Below are 21,935 nucleotides of genomic sequence, written 5' to 3'. Positions count from 1 at the left end.
GCCCACTTTGCCGGAAGCCGCAAGAACCGGAAGTGCGTAACGTATCCGGCGCGGTTTCCAGGCACTTCCGATCCCGTTCCGGAGCAGCCGTCCCTGCTCCTTCGGGTCCCTGGAACCGGGCCGCGGGGCGTGTCCCGCGGTGTGCATTTGTTTCGCCCACTGGACGACTCGGGCCGGCCGCCGCGTGGCAAGCCGCCTGAGGGAGGCGCCCTGGCCTCGCCTGCCGATTGTCTGACTGGTCTTTTCTGCCCCGAAAGTGAAAGTCTCCCAGTCGTGTCCGACTTTGCGACCCTGTGGACTATACAGTCCATGGAATTCTCCAGGCCAGAATACTGGTGTGGGTAGCCCTTCCCTTCTCCATGGTGTCTTCCCAACCCAGGGATTGAACCCAGGTCTCCTGCATTGCAGGCGGAGTCTTTACCAGCTGACCCACCGGGGAAGCACCCACTGAAGCTCAGCGCAGATTCTCGTCTCCCCTAGTGGACGGCCAGAGCGAGCCCCCTCGGCCAGGGCCGCACCCAGGAATCCAGGGTTCAGGCCGTGCTGCTGCCCAGCCCAGGAACCCAGAGAGGAAACAGGGCCCACTTTAATGTGCAACCTTGGGACACATCTTATGGCATCTGATCCCATCACTTCATGGCAGAAAGATGGGGAAACAGTGACAGACTGTATTTTTGAGGGCTTCAAAATCACTGCAGATGGTGACTGCAGCCATGAAATTAAGACACTTGTTTCTTGGAAGGAAAGTTATGACCAACCTAGACAGCTTATTAAAAAGCTGAGACATTACTTTGCCAACAAAGGTCCGTCTAGTCAAAGCTGTGGTTTTTCCAGTAGTCGTGTATGGATGTGAGAGATGGACGATAAAGAAAACTGAGCACCAAAGAATTGATGCCTTTGAACTGTGGTGTTGGAGAAGACTCTTGAGAGTCCCTTGGACTGCAAGGAGATCCAACCAGTCCATTCTGAAGGAGATCAGTCCTGAATGTTCTTTGGAGGGACTGATGCTGAAGTTGAAACTCCAATACTTTGGCCACCTAATGTGAAGAACTGACTCATTGGAAAAGACCCTGATGCGGGGAGAGACTGAGGGCAGGAGGAGAAGGGGACAACAGAGGATGAGATGGTTGGATGGCATCAGACTCAATAGACATGAGTTTGAGTAAACTCCAGGAGTTGGTGATGGACAGGGAGGCCTGGCGTGCTGCAGTCCATGAGTCACAAAGAGTCAGATATGACTGAGTGACTGAACTGAACTGGGGACATGTCATCCCTAAAGGTGCCCACACTCAGGGCCTCACCAGGAATGAGGGGGTCCAGCCACCCCAGGCACTAATTCACATCGCAGCTTGAAGAGGGTTTCACAGCACAGGGAGAAGTAAAAAGGAGCAGGTTCCTTGGGCCATCCGTCTCCCAACCCACATACAGAAGCCCTGTGACCCCCAATGCAGGGCTGGGACCTAGTTTCCAATATTAGCCCCCAAGGTGGCCACTGGGAGCCCTTAACATACAAATTCCAGCCAGGGACTTGGATTCTCAAGAGGTCAGTTTAGTGTACAGACAGGTCAGTACCTGCCTGCAGCTCATGACGACATAACCCAGCATTCCCGGCAGGGGCAGCAGCCTCTGGCTGGGCCTCAGTCCCTGGTGCTGGGCCAGGTTGGGCTCCCCCAGTGAGTGGCTGAGGGCTTCACCTACAGCCCCTGGAAGATGGGGCCACCCATCGCCTTTACAGGAGATTACAACCAGCTAGACAGGAAGAGAAGAGGCCCTAGGGAGGGAGCAGTGTGTCCATCGTCTACGGAGCTGACTGTCAAGAGGAAGGGGAGTCTTGCAGGGCCCTCATATCCTGTACCAAGTGTTTTGGGTCGTCCTGCGCACCCCTCGTAGGCCCCCCCGGGCAGCAGTGCCATGGAGCGGGGACGGGAGTGAGGGCCAGGTGAAGGCTGCTGCTGGCGACACGAGGCCCAAGAAAGGGGCCCCACCGGCACCCACCAACAGGGTCCAGAGAGCTGAGCACCACCTGTGCCGGGCTCCTCGGCTCCTCAGGCTGCCCTCCGGATCTCAGAGGCCACGGGCACACGGAGGGGCCAGACTGTGTTAGCATGCCTGGTTTTTCCTTCTTTATTGAATGACTTTTCAAGATGTAATCACAATTGAAGGTGACGCGTTAGAAAGGAGAGGTGCGCGTTGAAGGCATAAGGCTGCTCGTAGACCCGGCTCCAGAGACAGGTGGCCGGAAAGGAACAAGGATTAAAAAAAGGCTGAGCGTGTGTGTCGCTCATGGGGACGGGCGCGTGGGTGCAGCTCGGCTGGACGGCCCTTGGTGGCCCCCAGGAGAGGCCTGGCTGAGCAAGCAGAGCCCCCAAGCAGCAGAGGGGGGCCCTGCCCTGCAGTCCCCACGGCCCACTCACACGCCCCTACAGGTGACATCAGCCCCAAAAGGACAATTAACAGGGAGCTTCAGGACATGAACAAAACCTCAAAAGTAAAAAAGCTGATAAGTGTAGCAGTGGTACCAGGAGGTTATATACACAGGTGGCGGCGGCCCCTTCTTGGAAGTGTCTGGATCACTCCGGGGGGCGCTGCCGGGGTCCCTGAGGCCCTCCCTGAGGCCTCAGCGGCCGCAGCCTCAGTACACCGAGCTGTTCCGAATGCCACAGCAGAGCACCATGCTCAGGATCATCTCGAAGATCTGCAGGGAGGGGGCGGGCGGGTGGTCAGCTCCCGGAGATTGTGGGAGGGGGTGGAGACCCCCGGGGGGTCAGGGGCAGGTCCGTCAGCTCTCGGAGACCCCGGTGTTGGGGTGGGGTCCCCAAGCAGAGCCAGTGTGCCCCACTCACCATGATCACAGCGACCACGATGGCCGCGATGCCAATGAGGTACAGTTTTCCCGAGAAGAGCTCGTCGATCTTCCCATGGCAGTCCTCCTGCAGGGGCGGCCAGAGGGCAATCAGAGGCGCCCATCCTCCGACCCCACAGGGCAGCAGCCCGGGGCCCCATGGAGGGGCACAGCCCCGCCCCCAGGGCCCCCCAAAAGAGGTGTGAACGGTGTCTGGTCTCTGCCTGGTGTGAACAGCAAGCATGCCAAAGGCACCCTCCCGTGCTCAGAGACCACGAGGCACCGTCAGGACAGGGCTGGCCCGGGAGGCCAGGGCACCCTCTACGCGGGGCTCGGAAGTGACCACGGTCCCCAGGCAGAGCAGCTCCAACTCCAGCCACCGCACGGCCCAGCATGACCATGGCCTGAGGGAGCCCCGGCCACCACCCATGACCCAAGGGGCGGCAGCCAAACGGGGGAATCATCACGCACCTTGAACAAATTAGTGATGACGTTGCCGCTGGAGGGACACAGGCTGTTCTTGAGCACAGAGGTGGTCAGTGTCATCAGCGTGTTAGAACCACAGCAGTTAAGCTGCAGGGATGGAGGGCGCCCGCCGTCAGCCCTGGGCACATGTCCCATGGGCTGCAGAGGCCCCAGGAGCCTCCCTGGCCCGGAAGCTGGGGGCTTGGGGCAGTCCCCTCCTGGGGGAGAACCACGCTGAGCGGCCCACTCCTCCTCACCCTTCCACTTAGCTGTGCTGGCCCACCCAGTTCCTGCCGGGGACCCCCCAGAAGACCCCAGGTTCCCGAGAGTGGGGAAGCCAGGCCCCAGTGCCCCTCCCGCTCCTGGCTGAGGTCACACCGAGAGGACAAAGCCTCCGGCCCCGGCCTCTCCCTCCGTGCCCCGGCCCCGGCCCTGCCGCACCGTCTCGTGGAAGGTCTTCACCACGGCCTTGGCGTTGTTGGCGTCGTCGTCCACGATGGCCTGCTGCAAGGCCTGGTCATAGAACTGCTTCACATCCTTGGCGATCTGGGGAAGGAGGTGCTCACAGCGCAGGGTGACTGTCCCCCCCCCAAGACGTGCCTTCACCTGGCTCGCTTTGAAGGTCAGAACGGACCTGCCCACCCGGAGCTGGGAGGTGGCTCTGCCTTTCACTCGGCCACCACGCCCCCTCCTCCAGGAAGCCCTCTGTGGCTTCCTACCTGAAGAGCCTGCCCAGAGAAGCGCCCACAGGCCAAGCCCTCCCCACAGCCTGAGCCCCTGCCCTCCCCACCAGCACCCCTGCCCTCCACCTGGACATGGCTCACCTGGTCCTTGTTGACAAAACCCCAGATGCCGGCGGCCACCTCACAGGCAAAGAGGATCACCAGGCAGGTGAAGAACTGGGGAGGGGAAGGGCGGGCAGAGAGGAGGTCAGAACAGGCCAGAGAGGGCCCAGGGCTCCCCGAGGCCGGCAGGGGCTCGCCTGCCACAGACGACGAGCACCCCAGGGGCCCACGGGCGCGTGTGGGGCGCTCGGCAGTATCCACCCACCCCAGCCCTGATGGGGGATGAACCGTGTGAAGCAGCGTCTAGGACTCGGGCTGGCAGTTACCTGCCACCCTTCTCATCAGCCCCGAGAGACTGGGCTCTGGAGGACAGGGTGGCTGGGTGGGGGGAGGGCAAGGCTGGCTCTGGGCAGGTGGGAGGGGACAGGGAGCAAAGCCTGTGGGAAGCGGGGGGGGGAGTCATTGTGGTGCACCCGGGACCCCCCCACGGAGACACAGGCGCAGACTCCCCAGCCCACGCCACCCAGACGCCAGGCCCTGGGCAGCACGGCCAGGCCTCTGCTTCCCGTGGATGGGTGACTTCCCAGGGATACCTGAGGCCACACCTGGGCAGGGACTCACCCTTTACTATATCTGTGGCTCGTTTTAACAAAGAAGAGAGAGAAAAACAACTTGGACTTATAACCAGGAACTAGACAAAAAACTCGATATAGCAGCAGTCTGCCATGGTGGGGTCTGAGAACAAACTGGGGCAACCAGAGAGCTGGCACTTGAGGGAGGTTCGCAGGGCCGGGCTGGCACCGAACTCCTGGTTCTGCCCCCTGGCCCACCCTGCAGCCCTCCCCCCCGACCCCATACCCAGCCCAGGACCTTACCGTGCCCAGCAGGCACTGGGACTCCTGGATGGCCCCGTAGCAGCCCAGGAAACCAACGAACATCATCACAGCACCCACGGCGATAAGGATGTAGATGCCTGCAGTGGAGAGAGGTCACACCCCCAGCAGCCCAATGTCCCAGCACCCCCAACCCCCAGAAGCCCTCCTCCCTGCGCTGGGCACGCACACCACTGCCCAGGGCTCAGGAGGGCCCACCAGGTGCTGGCGCCCACCCTGCTGGGAGGAGGTCAGATGCCAAGTGGCTTGGAGAGGAGCCTCGAGGGGGAAGCAGCCTGGCAGGGCCGTGTGGGCACCTCTGTGGGCCTCAGTTTCCTCCTCTGTGACGTAGAGGGAGTCAGGCATCACCAGGGCCAGGACTGAACGGCCAGTGGTGAGTGTTCTGGGGTCTCCGCCTGACCCCGCCACCTGTGCGCACTGACCCCTGAGAGCCTCCGGGACTCGGTGGGCCTTGGAGAGCCACCCGCATCTCGGTGCCAAGGGCCCAGCTGCTGGCCTGGGAGGCGGAGTGGAGCCCGGGGTCTGCTGGCCCCAGCTCACTTGAGGGTGACACACAGGGTCAGTCTGTCCTCCTGGCCTGTCCAGCACTCACTGCTGGCCATGCGGCCCTTCCCTGAGTCTGCAGCCCACCCAGAAGGGGCCCTTGCCCCTTGAAACACTGACCACGTCTCTCCAAGGACTTCCCACAACCCTAGTCCTTCCAGCAGACCTGCGCCCACCCCCCAGTTGCCATGGTTACGCAGCAGGCGAAGCTAGGGCAGAGCTAGGACACCAGGTCCCAGGGCTTTGGTGCCAAGGGCCCGCTGGTCCTGCCTGGCCGTCTCTGGAGAAGAAGTCTGGGAATTGGGACCCATTGGCAGGCTCAGAAGAAGCCTAGGGCCCTCTCTGGGCCAGACAGAGCCTTTGGGCGACCGTGAGTGGGCCTGGCTGAGGGTAAGCCCTGGGGGCTCCTCACTTGGACATGGCCAGGTTCCGAGACTCCCGTCCCCACATCCCTCCCTGAGGTTCAGCGGGACGGCCCAGGGCACCACGGAGGGGCGTCCTGGCAGGTGCTGGCTCCCAGCACCCCCAGCCCGCCCCACGGGGCAGCCTTCCTGCTGCAGCAGGCTCTGGCTCTGACCTGTGAGGCTGGGGACCCTCCCGGGCCCTGCAGCATGGCCCGGGTGCTGCTTAAGTCCCTCTAACCACCCCCTACTTCCTGGCAGTGGACACAGAGCTCACGTCAGGGCCCAGGTCTGTCCCCACCGCCCTGGCAAGGCTCGTCTGCGTCGGACGTCTTCATCCTTCTGCCAGCCAGGGGGTTCCGAAAGGCTGGCCCCGGGTGGGCAGGGACGCTGTGGCCAGAGGGGCTCTGAGAGGCGCCCACCCCTGGTGGCATGGTGGCACAACAGAAGCCTGAGTCCAGGGGCTGGTACCCGGCCTGCCAGGTGGTCCAGCCCTCTTTCACTCCTTCCCTGAGGGGAGCCCTCAGGCCCAGCGACGGCATGTTGTGGCACAGGCTGGAGGGGCACCCGCAACGCTAGCCATGCCCCCACAAGCCTCCCTATGGGACCCTTCCCATCACGGCCTGGGCCCGGCCCCAGCCTCCAGTCTTCTACCAAGGTCTCCCCAGACCCCCGGGCGTCTGCCTGGAATGTGTCTCCAGGGGGCCGCGTGGGGCCACCCAGGTCTGCAGCCCACTGCCACCCTTGCCCTGTCCAGGCTGAGGCAGGCGGGCTTCAGCTCCTCTCCCAGCTGCCAGGCCACACGCTGGGCTGAGAGCAGGAGCCAGCCAAGCCACGAGGACAGGGATCCCCTTCCCAAACGGTGCGCCCTGGGGAGCCCACACCCCCTGCACCAAGAGCTCGGAGAGGGGGACGCGGACAGAAGACCGGGACCACACAGGGGCAGGCCCTGGGCAGGGGGAGGAGAGGCCTGGGAGGAGCCCCAGGGAGAAACTCCTCTCGAGCGTCCAAAGGACACCCTTGCATCCTTAGACGTGTGGGCAAGGCTGGCTGCTTTGCTCTGAGGGTGCTTGGCGTGGGGACAGCAGGGGCCGGGTCACGGTTCCCCTGTGCACTCTTGGGGTGTGCACACCCATGCTCTCCGCCTGAGACTCAGACCTGAGGGGGCCCCCGCAGCCTGGGGGGTGGGGAGCCTAGGACCCTGCAGACAAGAGCTGGGGACCCTCCCTGGAGGGCTGGCCCCGGGACCACCCCCAGACCACGGGCTCCAGCCCTCCTGGGGCTGGCCCAAAGAGGACCCCCCACGACTCGGGGTGGCCGAGCGGGATGGTGCGTGTGGGCCACCCCAGCCCAGCATCCACGCGTGCATCTCGAGTGGGGCCCCCACGCAGTGGGGAGGACTGGGCCCCCACACAGCGGGGAAGACTGGGACCCCCACGCAGCGGGGAGGACTGGGACCCCTTGCAGCGGGGAAGGACTGGGACCCCCACGCAGCGGGGAAGGACTGGGACCCCTTGCAGCGGGGAAGGACTGGGACCCCCACACAGCGGGGAAGGACTGGGACCCCCACACAGCGGGGAGGACTGGGACCCCCACGAGCGGGGAGGACTGGGACCCCCATGCAGCGGGGAGGACTGGGACCCCCACGCAGCGGGGAGGACTGGGACCCCCACGCAGCGGGGAGGACTGGGACCCCTTGCAGGGTCCACCCAGGATGGCAGGTGGTCGCGCCCCACGTGAGCCCCGCAGGCTTCCGGCCTGCTGCTCTGCCTGTGGGGCCGAGCGGGGCCCGCCCAGGGGCCAGTCCTTTAAAGGACACAAATGACTCCGCACACCCTCCCTGAGCTCCCTGGGAGCCAGGCCCATCTTAGGGGGGCAGGACCAGAAGGAGGGGCACTGCTGTGCATGCGGGAGGCACCCCTCCCCATCCTCCAGAACCCCTGCTCCTGGAGGCCCCAACCCCACACCCAGCCTGACAGATGCCCTGAAGGGCCGCGGCCTAATAAGGCAGCCAGTGTGGCCGAGGGGCCCCAGGCAGCCCAGGCATCCAGCTCCACCCCGCCCAGGAGCCTCCCTGAAAGGCCCACGGCCTGACACAGCACCCCCGCCCCCACCCGCTGCCCGCTCCCGCCCTGGCTCCCCCCAGCTGCTCCCACCCGCTTGCTCCTGCCCTGGCTCCCCTCACCCCTAAGGGCGATCTGGTGAGATCCCCACAGGCCCCACACCCCTCCCATCCAGCTTTCCCTGGGAGCACCCTGGCCCAGGCAGGCCCTGGAACAACTGCAGAGGGCGCCCAGGCCCCTCAGCGTCCCCAGGCTGATGCAACCCCCTACAGCATCCCCAGGCTGATGCAACCCACCCCCAAGCTCTTCCTGGTGGGCCTCCTCCTCCCTGCCCCAGGGAGAAGCAAGGCCCACTCAGTCGCCTCCTCCTGGAAGTGCTCCCTGACTGCCTGTCTGCAGCCTCACTGAGCTTACAATCACACCCCCCAGTGGCCTGTTCCTGCCGGCTCCCAGCCAAGAGCTGCCCAGGTCTGCAACCCATCCCCTATCACTTACCCACATAGAAGGTGTTGGGGGCGGGCCGGTCTCCGAGCTCCAGATACAGGAGGTTGGTGGTCTGCGGGTCATGGCGAAGCCACAGGGCCACGCCCAGTATCACACCTCCTGCCAGCTGGGGAGAGAGCAGGGCACTGGTCACACGCGGCTCAGAGACTGGCCGTGGCGCACATGGATCTCCCACGCAGCAGCGCAGAGAGGCGGGCCCTGGGCCCTCGCTCTGCAGGGTCAGCACCAAGGGCAGGGCTCACAGGCCCGGGGCTCACAGGCCTTGGGGTCACAGACTCTGGGCTCACAGGCCCTGAGGTCACAGGCCCTGGGGTCACAGGCCCGGGGCTCACAGACTCTGGGCTCACAGGCCCTGGGGTCACAGGCCCGGGGCTCACAGACTCTGGGCTCACAGGCCCTGGGGTCTGGGCTGCCCACTGCCTCGTGTCTGCTTTGCCCCCTTGGTTTTCCAGATGCCCCAGGCGGGCTTTGGAACGGAGAACTGGGGACTCATCCAGACCCTCCCACCAAGCACCACCGGAGACTGCGGGACAGGCTGTCAGATGAGACTCAGACACCTGGTTATTCACAAGCACTTCTTTAATATCGAGCGTGTCCCAAACGCTCCCGGAACACACTCACGCCAGAAAAGCACTCGCTGTTCACCTGGAGCGGAAGTGTAACTGACACCCTGTATTTCACTTGCTAAATCTGGCCAGAGGCCACACGGGAGCCCGCGACCTGGGGAAGGCCAAGCCCTCCTCCGAGGGGGTGGCACTGCCCTGAGCTGGCTCATCCGGGAACTCCAAGGAGTGAATGCCAAGTCTCTGGTGCCAGGACACGGTGAGGGGTGGCAATCTGATGCCACCGGGCCCTGGCAGGGCTGGCAGTCACCGTCCGAGAGAGGGAGACTGCTGGGGAGGAAGAAGCTTGCTGTGCCCCCCCAGACAGCCGGCAGTGAGACCGCCCTGAGAGCGGGCAGGAAAGGGGGCTCCTCGCAGAGCCTGGCATGGGGGTGGGGGCTTCCGGCTGACTCACCCCCAGAGGTCGGTGGCTCAGGGGTAGGCAGGGTCTGCCCTTGAGGGCGCATCCAGGCCAGGCTCACGTCTGAGCATCCGACCCGGCCAGGCAAGCACCCCCGGGCTCCCCCACCAGCGAGGCAGTGACTGTTTTTGGAGCTAGGAACGCCAGCTCCTACACAGACCGTTGGCTCTGTGTCCAAAGAGGAAGAGAAACCAAAACACGGGCCCCAAGAAAACCACCTGGGCGGCCCGATGCTGGCCCCCGAGCGAGGCCCAAAGTCACCAGTGGGGGCCACGCTCAGCGGAGCAAGAGAGATTCGAGGCTCCGGCCCCATGGGCTGCCCCCAGGAAAGCCCCAAGCACCCCCAGGGATCTCCAGGCAGGGGACACGGGGCACTGCTGGGGCGGGAGGCTCGCAGCCCTACCCAGACCCTCCCACAATGGGCTGGCTCCATGCACGATAAGGCGGGGACTGTTGGGGACCATTGGTGCCTGGCAGCAGCCGGGCTGCCCCTGCCAGGGGAGGCTGCTGGCACCCCTCCCTGGAGCAGGTGACACCCTCCAAACCCCTGCCCCAGGATGGAGGCGCTCCCTGCCCCCCAACACTTCCCAACCGAGGGCAGCACGCGGGACCAGCAGGGTCCTTCCCAGGGCACCCAGGCCCTGCAGACCCCGCGAAGGGCAGTGCCCCAGCCGCAGGCATCCTGAGGCTGCCCCAGGTGCCCGTCACACCCGCGAGAGGGCAGGAGGGCCTGGGGGACGAGAGTAGGTGAGGTGGGGGGTGGTGGGTGAGGCGGGCGGCTCCGGAGGGAGTCCCGGCTCCTGGCTCAGCCGGCTGCCATCTGCGCCTCCGGGGAAGGCGGTGGTGAGGCTGAGGGTTGCCGTGGTAACTCTGGCTGGAAACTGCCACTTATTCTGTTTGGAAACTGTGGTCCAGAGAGCGCTCTGTGAGAGTCCGGGACAAGCGGGCAGGGCGGGGAGCCTCACCCGGCCTCCCTCTGTGGCCCCAGAGGCTGGGCCCCAACCCCGACCTGGCCCTGGTGTCCCCACTGCAAGGGGCGACGGACACGGAGGGGCCCCTCCCGCCCCTGGCTGTGCTGGGACCACCCATCTTCCCCTGCAGCCCCTCACCCCAGGGTCCCAGGGCACAGGCCCATGTGGGGCGCCTGGTCCTAACGGAAGCAGTGAGGGTCACGCCTGCCCCACCCCCAGACGCTGAGGCAGGGGGACCGAGAGGCAGGCAGAGCCCCCACCTCTGCCACCTCGGGAAGAGCTTCCCAGCACAAACCTCAGGATGTGCAGGGGGGCTGCGGTCTCCAGACTTCCCTGTGCTCCCCCACCCTCCAGAGGGGTGGACAGGGAAGCCCGTCCTGCCTACAGGGCAGGGGGCAGCCTGGTGCTAGAGTGCCCCCTCCTCGGCCATGCCAGGCCCCGCACACGCCCGCTCGGGTGGGCCTGGGGAAGGCAATGGGCAGTGACCAGCCCAGTCCGGGGGGCGGTGAGCACTCACCTACGGTCACCTACAGAGGACGGGCAAAGCAGCACTGCGACCCCCAACCCCACCCCAGGAGGGCAGGGCGGGGGACCCAGAAAACCCCCAAGTCTGAAAGAAGCCTGCTCTTCAAAGACTAGCACGGACTGGCGCTGGCAAATGGCAACAAGGACCCGGATCCAACAGGTATCAAGAACTTTCAAAACTCAGCAAGAACACAAATAACCCTATTTTTAAAAAACAGGCCAAGAAACCTCACGAAAACCTAAGCCTGAACAGACACTTCACCGCAGAAGAAACACGCGCAGCAAATAAACACACGGAAAGATGCCTGACGTCACCAGCCCCAGGGGAGATGCAAACGAAACCACAGTGAGACGGAGACCAGACCAGGTGCCGGCGAGGGCCCCAGGGACAGAGCTCCAGCCCCCAGGATGCTCCCCCCGCAGGCCTGTGCCATCCCCTGCACCCCCAGGTACTGCCCGAAGTGGGGGTGGACGTCATGCCCACACACATGTGCTTTCCCGGTAAGCCCCCAAACCGGGGACAACCCACCTTCTGATTCCCTTCGTATAAAAGGTAGAAGAGGGACTTCCCTGGCAGTCCAGGGGTTAGGACTCCATGCTTGCAATGCAGAGGACACAGGTTCAATCCCTGGTCAGGGAACTAAGGGTCCAAAAACTCTTTACAAACTTAAGACATGCAGACATGGGCAGCAGTGGCAGGCTAGTGACTGCCTGGAGCAGGGAGGTGGTGCCCTGGGGGCAGGCCCTGGGGCTCTGCTGGGGTGAGCGCTGTGCACACCCTCCTGGTGGCGGGCTCAGTGTCCACAGGGGCCTCCCACATCAAAACCTACCAGGTCCTGTGAAACTGAAAGTGTCAGTCGCTCAGTTGTGTCCGACTCTTTTGCGACCCCAAGGACTGCGGCCCGCCAGACTCCTCTGTCCACGGGAGTCTCCAGGCAAGAAGACTGGAGTGGGTTGCAATGCCCTCCTGCAGGGGATCTTCCTGTCCCAAGGACCAAACCAACATCTCCTGCATCGGCAGATGGGTCTTCACCACTAGCACCATCTGGGAAGCCCTGTCAGTTCAGTCCAGTCGCTCAGTCGTATGTCAACTCTCTGCAACCCCATGGACCGCAATACACCAAGCTTCCCTGTCCATCACCAAGTCACAGAGTTTACTCAAACTCATGTCAACTGAGTCAGTGATGCCATCCAACCATCCCATTCTCTGTCGTCCCCTTTTCTGCCTGCCTTCAATTTTTCCCAGCATCAGGGTCTTTTCAAATGAGTCGGCTCTTCACATCAGGTGGCCAAAGTATTGGGAGTTTCAGCTTCAGCATCAGTCCTTCCAGTGAATATTCAGGACTGATTTCCTTTAGGATGGACTGGTTGGATCTCCTTGCAGTGCAAGGGACTCTCAAGAGTCTTCTCCAACACCACAGTTCAAAAGCGTCAATTCTTCGGCACTCAGCCTTCTTTATGGTCCAACTCTCATATTCATACATGACTACTGGAAAAGCCATAGCTTTGACTAGATGGACCTTTGTTGGCAAAGTAATGTCTCTGCTTTTTGATACACTGTCTTAGGTTGGTCATAACTTTTCTTCCAAGGAGCAAGTGTCCTTTAATTTCATGGCTGCAGTCACCATCTACAGTGATTTCAGAGCCCAAAAAGATAAAGTCTGTCACTGTTTCCATTGTTTCCCCATCTATTTGCCATGAAGTGATGGGACCAGATGCCATGATCTGTTTTCTGAATGTTGAGTTTTAAGCCAACTTTTTCACTCTCCTCTTTCACTTTCATCAAGAGGCTCTTTAGTTCTTCGCTTTCTGCTGTAAGGGTGGTATCATCTGCGTATCAGAGGTTATTGATATTTCTGCCGGCAATCTTGATTCCAGCTTGTGCTTCCTCCAGCCCAGCATTTCTCATGATGTGCTCTGCATAGAAGTTAAAGACCCAGTTTCCCCCTCAGTCAGTCTCTTCCATCAGGAAGATTCCATAAGCCTCTTGTCCTTCTCTGTCAGGCAGACTGGAACCCACAGTCACAGAAAACTAACCCATCTGATCACATGGACCACAGCCTTGTCTGACTCAATGGAACTAGGAGCCACGCCATGCAGGACCACCCAAGACGGACGCCTCACAGTGGAGAGTTCTGACAAAACATGGTCCACTGGAGGAGGGAATGCAAACCACTTCAGTGCTCTTGCCTTGAGAACCCCATGAACAGTCTGAAAAGGAGGAAGCCCTATAGTTTGCCAAAGAGAAAATCGTTCAGGAGCCAGTGTAGACCCTGAGCAGGTCGTCAAAACCCAGGGCTGCTGGGACAGAGCACACGTGTACTCTGGACACAAGTTTAGTTTGGTCTTCCTTGGGGGCTGGGTAAAAACGAAAGTGAAAATTTGTCACTAGGTCATCTCCAACTCTTTGTGACCCCACAGACTGTAGCCCACCAGGCTCCTCTGCCCGTGGGATTCTCCAGGCAAGAATACTGGAGTGAGTAAGTGATTCCCTTCTCCAGGGGTTCTTCCCAATCCAAGGATTGAACCTGGGTCTCCTGCACTGAAGACAGATTCTTTACTGTCAGAGCCACCAGGGAAGCCTTTCCTTTTGAAGACATTCTGTTTGCGGCTGCGCTGGGTCTTCACTGCTGCAGGGCCTTTTCTGGTTGCAGGGGAAGCTTCTCATCGCTGTGGCACCAACTCCAGGGCACGGGCTCACCCGCCGCGGCCCACGGCCTTCGTGATCCTGCAGCATGCACGGTCTTCCCGGATCGGGGATCAAACCCACGCACCTCCTGCCCTGGTAGGTGGCTTCTTCACCACCGAGCCACCAGGGCAGCCCCCAGGTTGTCCATCTTAAATGTGCGGTTGACGCTGTGTCACACAAAGCTGTTTAAAAGCCCCCACACCCAGATCCCTGTCTACTGGACTTCTAAGCAGCAAGTCCTGAAGGATCCCAGCTGCCTTCTTCACCGAGGTCAGGACCCCAGGCTTCCAGTGACCAGCAGGAAGCATCTGGAAATGTTGAAATCTTGTCCACAGAACTGAGGTTTAACATCAAACAAGGGACTGGATAACTAAGGATACGCCCGCTACAAAACAGAGTCCGGTGTTAACGGAAAGCATGCTGTCCTGGCATTGCATGGGAACCGGGACCTCCGGCTACTGGTCACCTTGGACCCCTGGGCGTCTTCCTGCCTCCAGTGTCCTCACGTGCACACTGAGGAATTCATGGTGCACATGTGGACACGGGCAGAGCACGCGGATGACGCCGCTGTGTACGGAGCGCGCCCGACAGCGCTGGCGACTGCTGGGACGGCCATTGGGAGCGTCGGGCAGGCTGGTCCCCGGTGGGGTCTGCACGGCTTCCTCTCCCCTCTCCCCTTTCCCTCTGGGGATCCCAGAGCGCCGGCCTGTCGGAAGGGCTGCTGCCAGCTGCTCTTGCACCCAAGACGCTCCTGCTGGGGGCGAGGCTGGGCAGCAGCTCAGGAAGGGGCTGGCTGGCCCGCTGCTGGGATGACCAGGGGGCTCCACACCGGGGAATGGCACGGGCTGTTTGCAGTGCTTTGAAGGCTCACTTTCTGTTTCTCTCTTCTTCCCTCCTTTCCCAGAATTAATAAATAAAAGCGTCAGCTAGGAAGAGGGGGTGGGGAGCTGCCAAGTACACTGGGTTCCCGCCCGGCCAGTCTGCGTTTCCAAGCAGCAGCTGAAACGGAGAAGGAGCGGGCGTCTCCCTGCTTCCCTCTCAGCTGAGCCTGCTGCCCCCCACCAACCCCGCCAGGCCTCGGGCACCTCCCCACCCCCAACCCTGCCGCATGGTCGCCCCAAGTGCTGCCCACACGCTCCAGGAGTGACAGGACATCCGTGTACCCCGTGCCCCTTTAATCGGCGGCTGAGGCCCAGCAGCCCCCAGGCGCTCGTGCCCTCATCGTGCCCTCAGCCCAGCGCTGTCAGGGAGGACGGCGCTCTGACCCAGGGAGTGTCCACATGGCTCGGCACCCGAGAGGTCCTGGGGCCTGGAGACCCGCCCAGGAGCACAGTGAAGGCCACAGGAAGAGAGCGAGGCAGGAAGTGCCCCTGCAGACCCTGGGACAATTCAGAGGGCAGAGGTGCAGCCCAGATGCTGCTAATGGGCATGGAGGGTCAGGAGGGCCAGAGGGCACCCCACTCAGGCGGGGCCGGGACGCGGCCCCACAGGCTGAGCCTCCACCTCCACCCGCCACAAGGACAGACACGGTGACCCGGGGCCTGACTGCCCTCCCGGAGTCCTGCCGTGCCCTCTGGGAGCAGGGCCGCCCAGCTCAGGGCAGGAAGGAAGGAAGGACAGAGGAGCAGGACCCTCGGCTCAGCCAGGAAGCGGAAACCCCTCTCCAGCCCCTCGACCTCAGGAAGCCGCCTGGCCCGGCCTCTAAAAATAGGCGTGGGGGTGGGGAAGGACTCGGGCCCCAGGGCCCCACCAGCAGGGGATCCCAGAGCGCCCTCCTGCCGGGAGGTGAACACAGGCCCCCCGCCGCCTCCCGGGGCCCAGCAGAGCAGGCCTGGTCACTTTCTGGGCCAGTTCCCGAGCCTACCACCCACTGTGGGCAAGGAGCCCAGGAAGTGGCCTGCTCCTCCACCCCAAACCCGGCCCACCAGCTGAAAGAGCCCCTCGTGTGGATGGCCCTTTGCCCCCTCGGCCCCTGTGCGGGGGCGGGGGGCACATGTGGACACTGACCTCCCAAGGCTAAGCTGCAGGGGGCCACACACGTCAGACAAGGAGGGTCTGGGGGTACTGGGAGCCCACTGCAGAGGGAGAGGGCAGGTGAGTGGGCCCGGGTAGGGGGCAGAGGCAAGCAGAGGGCCCCTGGGGCAGCTCAGGATGTCTGACCGGCACCTGCTCACCACAAGCCCGGGCACAGCCAGTCGCCCTGGGGGAATGCTACACCACCCTGCTGCCGCCTGGAGCCATGCCGGCCCTGAACCATAGCGGTTGAAGGAAGGGCCCTGGTTTCCAGCCTGCGTCTACCACTTCCTCACGTGGGCCACTTGGAACCTCAGGCTCCTTATCGCCCCAGTGGGCCGCAGATGTGGGCAAGGGGAAGGCGCTGAGGAGCTTCACATGGGCTAGAGCTGATATCTTGGGGACAGAAGGGAAGATTGTCCACCCAGAGAGCGGGCAGCTGAGCCCCTCGGGTGGGGAGCAGAGAGGACCTCGGCTGTGTGTGAGGAAGACACCCCCATGAGCCCTGAGCAGGCAGGACTGCGGAAGGCGGCTCCCAGGCCCACCGCCCCCTGGTAGCCCCCATGCACCTAAGACCCACACTATCGAGCTCTGGGGCTCGGGTCTCCCAGCACCCAGACTGGAGGCTGGGCAGGCAGGCAGGCAGCCCGGGGTCCTTACTCATGTTCCCCCACCACGATGCCCAGGGCACCTGGTAGCCCCAGAGTCACAGCCTGAGCTGTAGCCAGCAACGGGCTGCAGAGCTGAAGCAAACTCAACAGGCACCGCAGGTGAGGCAGACGGCACGCCAGGCGAGGCAGGGCTCCAGGGCGCTGCTGGACGCTCCCCGAGGGAGAGTTATGGCCCAGGGCGACCTGGGCGTGGGAGTCGCAACAGAAGACTCACTGTGAGGGCAAGGGATGCGGGGGGGCCGCCCGCCCACACCCACCTGCTCCGCATGGGCCTGGCTTCCTGTCCTTCACCTCCCCCACAATCATCACGTCTCCCTGGCAGTTGGGGTGCAGGGAGCAGCACCTTTCTCAAGGTATAAGGGCTACAGCTTCCGTGGAGAGGGGAAGGGGGCCCTGCTCCCCAGGCCTCTGTGGCGACCCGACCCACACCCAGGCTCTGGAGCCCCCTGCCCGAAGCATCCTCACTACGCTTCAGGCTCTTCAGGAGCCTGACGCCACCCCCAGCCCCAGCTCCAAGGTGCCTCCCTGTCCGCGGAGCCCAGCAGGCCTCAAGGCCAGGGAGGGTGGCTGCCCCTCAGCTGGTCGGCCACCCCTGCAGGGCCTCCCCCAGCATCTGGGCGCCCACCCGGAGGCCCCCGGTGGTCTTGTGGGAATCGGCACCGGCTTTGCTGTAGCGAGGAGGGGCCCAGGCCCCACAGAACAGAGTGTGTGCTGGGGGGCGGGGGTGGCACCAAAGTCCAGAGGCTCTGGGAGGAAGCCTGCGGGGTCAAACCACATCTGGCGGACAGGTGGAAATGGCCCAGGAGAGACTCTGCTAACCTGTCGTAGTCAATCTGCTCCTGCAGGGCGGGCGGTCCTGGCCACCGGCCAGTGCCGCCTCCAAGGTGGAAATACCCAGGCCTGGCCGCAGCCTGGCCCAGGTCCCGGGGGGGCAGGGCCAGGCTCCTGCACCCCCACACCACCCCTAACCGGGGCCCTCTCCAAAACGAGTGCAGACGTGCCGTCGGCCCCTCCCTCGGGCACTGGACTCTAAACCCTATTGACCACGGCCCAGGTTCCCCCGCCACGGCTCTCAGGCACTGGGAAGGAGTGTAGGTAGATTATCTGGGAGGAGGGTGGTTTGGCGAGCTTATTTCTGTCTGGCCTTCAAAGCAGTTAGAGATAGGGATCAGGGTGAACTCAAATTTCCGGAGGGAGACTGAGCTGGGGGCCGCGGGTAGCACCCCATGGGGTGGAGCAGAGCCAGCAGGGTCCCGGGCGCCCACGTCTGTACCGCCTGGTGCCCAGACACTCCCCCTGGGCAAGCCTGACCTGGGCACAGACCACAGACTTCCACTTCTTGGCCTGGCCCAGATCGACAGCCGTAGCCCAAAGTTCAGCAGCCAGGTGCCCGGGGTCACCAGGGGAGGCCACCTGCCCCTTTGAAACAAGGCGCAGAAAGTCCCTGCCCCCCAGCAGAGCCCGCCTGGGTCTGGCCCCTCTCCCGGGAAGGAAGGTGACAGAACCGCTAAGTGACAGACAGCCATGTGCCGTCTGGAAGCGACAGCAAAAGGCTGGTGAGCAGGCCTCTAACCAGCCTCGCCCCAGCCTGCCCCAGCCTGCCCCCGCCTGCCCCGGCCACTTCCTCTGGAAGGAGGCGTGAGTGCATGGGGGCAGTGGGTGTCAGGGCGAGGCTGCCGCTGTCCCAGAGGAGAAGCCGTGATCACACCCATTTCACAGATGTGGTTGGCAGGCTCCCACAGCTTGCACACTCTGGGCTGGGCAAGAGTGCAGGGCCAGGAGCCTGCACAGACCCCGAGCGGCCCCAGCAGCAGGGCCCCTGAGTCCCAGCCGCCCCACCCTCCCAGGGAGCTCCCAGGCTCCCCCACACACACCCCAGCGGGCAGGAGCTCCAGGCCCCGCTCCCCAGCTCGGGCCGGGCCACTCGTCCGCCAGCCCAGCCACCTGACAGCCCTCAGCCACCTCCACAGGGGCTCAGGGTCTAGTGTGCAGACGTGGGAGAGCCCATGTGTGTGTGTGTGGCGGGGCGGGGGGGGGGGGGGTGGTGGCGGGGCGCAGGGCCGGTGTGTATGTGTGTATGTGTGTGAGAGAGAGCTCGTGTGTGTATGTATGTATGTGTGAAAGCCCATGTGTGTGTCTGCATGTGTAAGAGCCTGCATGTGTCTGTATGGGTGAAAGCCCGTGTGTGTGTGTGTGTGTGTGAGAGAGCCCATATGTGTGTGTGTGTGTGTGCATGTGAGAGCCTGTGTGTGTGAGCCCGTGTATGTGTGTGAGACCGTATGTGCGTGTGTGTGTGTGAGCCTGTGTGTGTGTGTGTGAGAGCCTGTGGGGGGGGTGTGTGTGTGTAAGAGCCCGTGTGTGTGTGTGTGAGAGCCCGTGGGGGGTGTGTGTGTGTAAGCCTGTGTGTGTGTGTGTGCACGTGAGAGCCTGTGTGTGTGTGAGCCCGTGTGTTTGTGAGAGAGACCGTATGTGTATGTGTATGTGTATGTGTGAAAGCCCATGTGTGTGTGTGAGCCTGTGTGTGTGTGTGAGAGCCCGTGGGGGTGTGTGTGTGAGAGCCCGTGGGGTGTGTGTGTGTAAGAGCGTGTGTGTGTGTGTGTGTGTGCATGTGAGAGCCCGTGTGTGTGAGAGACCATATATGTGTGTATGTGTGAGAGCCCATGTGTGTGTGTGAGCCTGTGTGTGTGTGTGTGAGAGCCCGTGTGTGTGAGAGCCCGTGTGTGTGTCTGCATGTGTAAGAGGCTGCATGTGTCTGTATGGGTGAGAGCCCGTGTGTGTGTGTGTGTGTGTGTGCGCGCGCACGCAAGTGAGAGCCTGTGTATGTCAGCCCGTGTGTGTGTGTGAGCCTGTGTGTGTGTCTGTATGTGCGCACGCGTGTGCGCTGGCATGTAGGGGTGGGCTCCTTCCAGGACCCCATGCCAGCAGGCCTGTGCCGCCGCCTCCCAAGGGGACGGCTTTACTCTCTGAAATGAAACTTGCGAAAGTGCCTGGATCCGGATCCAGACACGCAGCCTCCACCTCCCGCCTGGCTCGCACCCCAGCCTCCCCACGTCACAGCCTACACCTGCCAAGGAGAGCGGTCTTCCCTACGGCCACCAAGCCCAGCACCCAGCTCCTAAACTAACAGGACCCCCAGTTCAGAAGGGAGGGAGCCAGGACCAGGGCAGCAGGCTCCACCAGGGTCCAGGCCCCGGCCCCACACTCTTGGCTGGGGTTGGGGGTGCAGAGAGGGACTCCCCGCTCCCCACCATGGGTGGGTGGGGCCTCTGTGCCCCTGGAAGCCAATTGTCAGAGCTCTGAAGGGCAGGCCCGGGGAGGGGACGGGAGGGGAAATAATTCCTCCGGCCTGAATAGAGTGGCCCCGGGGGATGTGTCAGGCCTCCGCCTGGGCTGCCTGGGAAACCTGGGACTTTACCAGAGGCAGCTGGGAGGGGCTGGGGGAGGGGGGAGTCTGCAGGAGACCTCCCAGGCCGCGCGGTGGGAGGGGCTTCTCCGGGAAGCTCGGTCTCCTTCCTTGCCCCCCACCTCCCACCAGGGCCCTCCCAAGCTCTGCTCTCAAGGGAAAAGCTTGAAAGCCGCGGGGAGAGGGGGTCTGGTCGACACCCCTTGCCAAGGCCAAAGCAGGCGATTACTAAATCAACACCAAGGCCAGCCCCTCAGCAAAGGTTGCCAAGGCCCCTGGCCCATCCTGCCAACCTCCCTGCTCCCACCCCCAGAGCAGAGGCTGATGGCCACGGGCCCCCACGGGTGCCCCTGCAGGCAGGATGTGACAGCTCCACTCTAAGACCAGTCTCCGCCCTCCCCACCCCAACACCTCGGTGTCCCGGGACCTGACCCTGGGCCGTCCGGAGGGCAAACAGAGGTCTCCAGGCCCACACAGTTCTCCAGGAGCCATTTTAAAACTTTAGCCTCCCCCTGTCGACTTGACATCCAGCAGACAGTCCTCGTCCTCCGGGACAAGGGCTGAGCAGCCTGGGGCGGTGGAGGAGCAACGAGGGGCCAGAAAGTGGCCCAGGTCCCTGCCCGGGGACCCCCGAGGGGTGGCAGCGCACAGCTGCCAGAGGGGCTCCTGACGCCCACGCCTGGGGACCCCCGGGACAGCAAGAAATCTCCACGCCGCTAATTCCAGCACCAACAGGAAATGGAAACAAAAGCCAAAGCTTCACCAGGCACCAGCCAGCAGTTAAGGCTGATCAGGAAACACAACTCAGGCCTGCTGCCCAGAGGCCCCAGGAGACCCTCCAGCACCCCTCAGACGTCTCACCTGTGGGCACCTCTTTCCAAGCCCGGAGCTGGGCATCCACCCCGCCCCAGCACCCTTAGGCTCGGAGTCGCCCAGCTCTCCGGGCCCCCTGCCTGTGCCAGCTTGGAACACCGCTCAGCCCCTCGCCCCTCACAGCCTCTGCAGCGCCCCAGGGCGAGGAGGGGCTGGAATCTACCTCTGGGTGAGGAGGCTCGGCCCCTCAAACTGGGGGCACCACTATGCAGGCACCCCGGCACGCGGGCCACCCGGGTGCAGGGCGCTTCTTGTTTGCGCTTTGCCCGGGCACGGACCCCCAAACCGACCCTCAGGGTGGCGACAGCAAACAGGAGGATGAAACTGAGTTGGGCCCAGAGTGGGATGGACAGTCCCCAAGACTAAGGCAAACTGTAGCGCGCCACCCCACCTCCCCCCGCCCGCCCGCCAGCCACTGCACCGGGCCGGGCCGCCCATCTAGGGGCGGTGGCTCTGATGAGCTCATGGGGGCGGGGTGTCTCAAGCCCCGCCCTCGAGCCCCTCTTTCCCCAAGAAGCAGGGCGGCCCCAGAAACAGCGGTCCGGAGAACTAAGCAGTAGCCGGGCGCTGGGTTCGGGACACGCACCCACCGCACCACCACCATCACCAGCCGGGAACGGACCCCAGGTCCCCGAAGGGCCCGGCCGCGGGGTTCTGGGTCCCGACGCGCAGAGGCCCGAAACCCGTCTTAGAGCCCCCGGACCCGCCGTCGAGGGACGCGGCGGCCCCGGACGACCCCCACCTTCGCGACTCGCCGGCCTAGGCCCTCCCACCCACCCAGGCTGGGCGCACACAGGTGGCCCCGCAACTTAGCGGCCCGGCTGCGCCCCTTGGCGGGGCCTAGCCGAGCGCGCGGCCCGCCGGGCTCGGGGAACGCCCTCCCACCCCGGTGCAGGCTCACCCAGAAGACGAAATTGAAGACGAAGAGCAGGTATTTGATGCACTTGGTGCAGCCCTCTACCCCCATGGCGGCGCGGGCGGCGGGCGGCCTGCGGGGCGCGTGCCTGTCCTGGGTGTCGGGCGCGGGGCCTGGCGGCCTGGAGAGCGGCTGGGGGCCTGGCGGGCGGCTGGGGTGCGCAGACGGGAGGCGCGGGGCAGGCGCGGACGAGGGGCGCCGAGGAACGCGGACTAGGCGAGCGGGAGGCCTGGCCGGCACGCGCCTGAGTCTTCGCAGCCGCTGCGCGCTCACTCTGAGCTCGGGCGCGCGCCCCGCTCCGGTATTAATAGGGCGCCGAAGCCACGCCCACAGGCTCCGCCCCGAGGCCCCCCCC

At 63.7% G+C, this 21,935-nt stretch overlaps 1 protein-coding gene across 1 annotated transcript; it reads right to left on the bottom strand.

The window, feature by feature from the left end:
- Positions 1 to 2,100: 2,100 nt before the first annotated feature.
- CD81 (CD81 molecule) lies at positions 2,101 to 21,870 on the bottom strand. Its single transcript, XM_027532464.1, has 8 exons — positions 21,566 to 21,870; positions 8,488 to 8,602; positions 4,968 to 5,065; positions 4,132 to 4,206; positions 3,749 to 3,853; positions 3,314 to 3,415; positions 2,844 to 2,930; positions 2,101 to 2,695 (listed from the first exon to the last, which is right to left on the bottom strand). Exons 1-8 carry the CDS (start codon positions 21,629 to 21,631, stop codon positions 2,633 to 2,635), a joined length of 711 nt encoding a protein of 236 aa, XP_027388265.1. The 5' UTR covers positions 21,632 to 21,870; the 3' UTR covers positions 2,101 to 2,632.
- Positions 21,871 to 21,935: the final 65 nt, after the last annotated feature.

This window comes from Bos indicus x Bos taurus, chromosome 29 (assembly GCF_003369695.1).
Source record: "Bos indicus x Bos taurus breed Angus x Brahman F1 hybrid chromosome 29, Bos_hybrid_MaternalHap_v2.0, whole genome shotgun sequence".
Taxonomy (NCBI): Eukaryota; Metazoa; Chordata; class Mammalia; order Artiodactyla; family Bovidae; genus Bos; species Bos indicus x Bos taurus.
Note: the sequence above shows the minus strand (reverse complement) of the source record. Positions and strands in the feature narration are given on the sequence as shown.

Bases quoted from the DNA above. Each gene is read 5' to 3' on its own strand.
- CD81 (XM_027532464.1), bottom strand. From the start codon at position 21,631: ATGGGGGTAGAGGGCTGCACCAAGTGCATCAAATACCTGCTCTTCGTC. The intron at 4,207-4,967 runs GTAAGGTCCTGG...TCCCCTCCCCAG, and splicing joins CCCAGTGCCTGCTGGGCACG to TTCTTCACCTGCCTGGTGAT. The intron at 2,696-2,843 runs GTGAGTGGGGCA...CCCTCCCTGCAG, and splicing joins TCGTGGTCGCTGTGATCATG to ATCTTCGAGATGATCCTGAG.